Source organism: Nestor notabilis, unplaced genomic scaffold (assembly GCF_000696875.1).
Source record: "Nestor notabilis isolate BGI_N333 unplaced genomic scaffold, ASM69687v1 scaffold4275, whole genome shotgun sequence".
NCBI classification, from domain to species: Eukaryota; Metazoa; Chordata; class Aves; order Psittaciformes; family Psittacidae; genus Nestor; species Nestor notabilis.
The window spans coordinates 7,908-12,432 of NW_009930483.1; the positions used below are offsets into that span (position 1 = coordinate 7,908).

The 4,525-nt window shown below is 37.2% G+C and overlaps 1 protein-coding gene across 1 annotated transcript; it reads right to left on the bottom strand.

The window, feature by feature from the left end:
• Positions 1–225: 225 nt before the first annotated feature.
• On the bottom strand, positions 226–4,226 carry LOC104406435 (chromosome unknown open reading frame, human C5orf63). The gene is made up of 3 exons (XM_010015404.1): positions 4,110–4,226; positions 1,064–1,120; positions 226–405 (listed from the first exon to the last, which is right to left on the bottom strand). The coding sequence occupies exons 1-3, from the start codon at positions 4,224–4,226 to the stop codon at positions 226–228; spliced, it is 354 nt and encodes a 117-aa protein (XP_010013706.1).
• Between the last annotated feature and the right edge of the window lie 299 nt (positions 4,227–4,525).

Sequence of the window (4,525 nt, forward strand, 5' to 3'; positions counted from 1 at the left end):
AGTGAAAAGCCAGCCTGGGATAGCAGCAAATAAACGGTACAGAACTGCCACTGGTGAAGTGGGGCTGGATGATTAATACAAAAATAGAATTCAAGCCAGACAAGTTTTTTAGGACACTGGTGCCATATGTTCTAAGAAACATAAGGCCATATAATGAATACTGCTTTTCACACAATTTATCTTGCACAGTCCTTTCAGATTCACACCATGGCAGCTGCATTTTCTTTACTGCTTTCCATCATTTTGCAACTCCAGCTTCCTAAGCTGGTCCTCAAACTTTTGAATGTCTACCCGATGCTTCATTAGGAACTTCCCATTTAAATGAAAAACAGGTATGTCATATTTGTATTTATCATACCACGCCGAGTTCTCTGGAAGGGTAATATCCACCTCCTGCAAAATAAACTGTGACAGAAAAAAATTATTAGTGACTACTGGACACTGAGAAACAATAACCTGCTTGTCTTTTGGTATTTTTTTATTCTTCTTTTTTTTTTTATTTTTTTGTAAATGTAAGGCTGTTTGCTTGGTGCTTTTGGATTTATTCCATGTTGCAGACAACTGCCCAACCACAACAAATATGCAGCTGGCAACATACAGCTGCTTATTAGGCAGCAGAGTGCAAGACCTCTTAATGCTTCTGTTAACAGTTTCTTCTAGAAAGAGATCAAAATCTGTTCGAAGAATGGCAAAAAACTGCAATCACATACAGTTCAAATATTTGAAGCCCCACTTACTAACGTCCTTCACAAATTATTATCTGCTTCATAAAAATTGCAAACTCGTCTATCAGATGAGGCAATAGTATTTACAAAAACTGTGGGTTTAAAAACTACTGCAACAAGGTGCATATTGATTTAGTTTGCCAATACTTGAGTAGCATTGTTGCAAAATGCTTTTGGATAATGATTTTTATGGAAACAAGTGCTGAAAATGTCTTAAAGAGTCATCCATGAAAGAACAGCATTGCAAATAAATCCAAGTAATTTTCTTTTACAAATAAAGAATCCTGATTAACTGTCTTTTCTATATAGAAAATGTATACAATATTGTAATACATTACCCTTCTCTTATATGGATCAAGCACTTCTTTTGCTTCGTCACATAGAGGGCATGGTTTCTAAAGAAAAAAAATCCAGACCAACTTAAAGCATACAGTAAACCACACAGATCATTTGCACTGTAAAGTAACATACACAGACAGGAGTGATCATTAGTGTAAATGTGGGTTCCATTCCCTGTACCACACTGTCTTACTGCTTTCTAAATTTATTTATCAGTGCAGAAACAAAAACTATTCAGCCAAAGAATTTAATTATTTCTTACTTGCTATTATTTTTCTCATGGTGCAAATGAACAGCTTTCAATGGCTTTTCTACAGGCTGATTCAAGGGCATGTTTTGGAAGGTCATGCACAGACCCCTTCTTTTGGTCAGCAGCAGTGGATATTCAAAGCTGAAAACAACTGCAGCTACCACTCTTGACAGAAGGATTTCCCTCAATAGAAGCAGAATGAGGAAGTCATATGAGTAATTTCTTATCAGATTGAGTCACTTGGGTCAGTTCAAATAGCTAAAGATGGTGATTTAAAATAACCTGATGGGTTATCTTTGCCTGAAAGGAATTAAGCAGGATTCTCCAACCTGCAGGAAGAACTGTCAAACAGCTGCAGTGTTTTGACCTGTTATGGGGTCAAAGAAAACCTGTCATTTTTGAAAATTCCCTGGTCTTCCACTACAGGAAGCTACACTACAGCTGACTTATGCTGTGCATGCATCATGATTATTAGATTAGTGAGTACATGAAGAAGTGACTAGCAGGAAGGCATGTTGCTTCAGTGACTGTAATGGCAGAGTTTGGCCTATAATTCATATAGGAAAGTATATAGTGGTGAAGGTCATGGCTCTGTTTCACTGTCACAAAATACCTTCTCCTCTACCTCCCACTTAAAGTCTTCCTAGGGCTTGTTTAGACATGGAGTCAATCCTCGACACTAGTTTTGTAACACGCCAGGCTCCTAACAGTTAAAGCAGGACATGATTCCCCTAGGTCTGTGAAGAGCTTTCTAATAGAAGTCACATAAAAGCATCTGACAAACTAAGCTGATTCTTAGCAAAGAGTATGTTTTTATTCCTGGAACTGTTTTAAAATCAGATAATGAACTATGTCAACTAAAAGTGAAATCTGTTTAAACAGTCCATTTATATTAGCACATATTTTTCAGTAGAACAGTACAATAGTAGGTCTCTGCCATGACTTCCTTTATGTTAATTTGTAGTAGAGCTGCCTAGGTAAAACTGTCTTGGACAACCTTCTCCCTTAGATGTATGTTACAATGGCAACAGGGACTCCCCACTGCTGAGGTTGTAAAAATCCCTTCCTTAAGTGACCTGCAGTGCTAATAGCTAGATCTGTTAGACAATGCACATGGTGGGAGGGACAGTTTTATTTCTACAGATAATTGCCATTTATGCTGCACATTTAGACTGCAGTTTCGTGGTCACTGTAAGCTGGCACTGATGATGAAGGAAGTAGACACATCTTCCTGTCACTGCTTCTTTTGTGCTGGCATAAGCACTCAAACAGCTGCACAGAACCGATCTGAGTTAACAGTAACCTTATCAAAAAAAAAAAAAAAAAAGAGAAAGAAAAGTTGGTGGTTTGTGTTTTCTTATTTTTTTTTTTAGGATGGAGCAGTTGTTGCACAAATGCTTGTGTTGGCATAAAAGGAGCCTTTGAAGGGAAAACCATTTGGCAGTGCTAGCTTCTATCAGTTTGAAGTGGCTGCAGAAGTCACAGCTCCTTTCTGCTTTCTCCTCCTCCTTTCTCCTTACTTTTAAAAATCAGGAGGGAAAAATGAGATAATTAGAATAAACTAAGAGTACAGATTAGATTTACTTTAAAGTAGCCTGCATTTTGTTTTGCAATTGCCCGTGGTATCAGACATGAAAAACATTTTAAGTTTAAAACACACTCAACAAGAGGATACTTTAGAGAACTACATGAACTCTGCTATTAGAAAACCTGATTTCATACAGTGTCTTACTAGTTAGACATTTTAAGACACAGAAATTATACAAAGAGCTTTTTTCCAATAATTAATCCAAAGGTAAGCTCATTATTCCCTTATCATATTTGTATTACGAATCAGCTGATGCTGAATCAGGCTGGGGGGAGAGAACCGCAACTTTAAACTACAGTTTTTGTATCACACCTAGATTAATAAAGAGATGGTGAACTTTTATTTTTTAACCTATTTATATGTTACACAGTTTAAACACTCCTTTACAGCTAGGAATGGAATGAACAAACTTTATGAAAGAGGAAGAAATTATTTTAGTTGCAGCCATCTCCAACAAATACAACCATACTGATGTCAACATTCAGTGCTTTGCATTTCTAGTTACTCTCCTCTCGAAGACTACATAAACCATACAAAGGCAGTAGAGCCCACTGTGTGCCATCCCATCTAGAAGTGCAGAAGACCTCTGCAGGTAACACAGGCTCTTGATGACAATTCACAGAAGGTGACAGTTCACAAATGACCAATTTATAAACATGTTTAAGAATCCTCTCTGCTCATGCCACAAACCTTTACCTGCCTTTTATTCCTATTAACGTTACAGTCAATAAAGCAAAAAGAGGATAAAGAGCAATCTGCTTTTTCCTCATGTGCTACCAACACTACTTGGATATATTTCAGTTTCACAGGTGGTGCAGAAAGTAAAAATGAATGATTTGAAAAGCCTACTTTGGCTGTTGATGCTTGTCCTGGGCAGATTATGCATAACAACTCATCTTTGCTCTCCACTTCAAGGATGAAACATTGGCTGTTAGAAAACAATTTTCAACTAGTAAATGGACTGTAGTGTCACTAAGACACAACTATCTTGAAATCTTCATTTTCTGGTTGATAATTACTTGTTTGCTACAGTGACAGTAGGACTATGCTGTAAAGTCTGATGTAAAAGACACCTCCAAAGTGCCCAATCCTACACAAATATGAAGGGGACAAAAAGCATGGCAAAGCCCTTTCATGTGGTATTCATATATATCAAAACTGATAAATATGTAGTCTTGCCTAGCTTTACTCTGTAAACAACTTTTACCTTGGTGAATAAAGTCAGCACTGGCATATTTGCGCTGGTGGAACAAAGTGGCCTCCCCAGTGGACTGTATGAATGTCTTGCTAGTTGTAATGTTCTGCTCAGAACACATAGCCCCATTGTCCTGTTAAGGCAAAACCACAATGTTTAATTGTTTTCTGGCAAGTTATAGATCATGAAATTTAATGTTAAGACAAATGTGATACTTCAACTGCAGTTCTAAAATACACACGATCAGACAATTTTCCCAAGATTTTTATGCTCACAGTATCAACACATTAATCAGAGAAATGGTTTACTATGCAGCAGAGCAGAAATGTTGCATGGCTCTGACTCAGAAATGTAGTTCCATTTAAAAAAGAACAAGCCCAACACTGTGTTTCCTTGCTGAAATGCCTCTTTTAAACTCCCTAACACAA

Bases quoted from the DNA above. Each gene is read 5' to 3' on its own strand.
- LOC104406435 (XM_010015404.1), bottom strand. From the start codon at position 4,226: ATGGGGCTATGTGTTCTGAGCAGAACATTACAACTAGCAAGACATTCA. The intron at 1,121-4,109 runs GTAAAAGTTGTT...TTTTTTCTTTAG, and splicing joins TGCTGACTTTATTCACCAAG to AAACCATGCCCTCTATGTGA. The intron at 406-1,063 runs GTAATGTATTAC...TTTCTGTCACAG, and splicing joins TTGATCCATATAAGAGAAGG to TTTATTTTGCAGGAGGTGGA.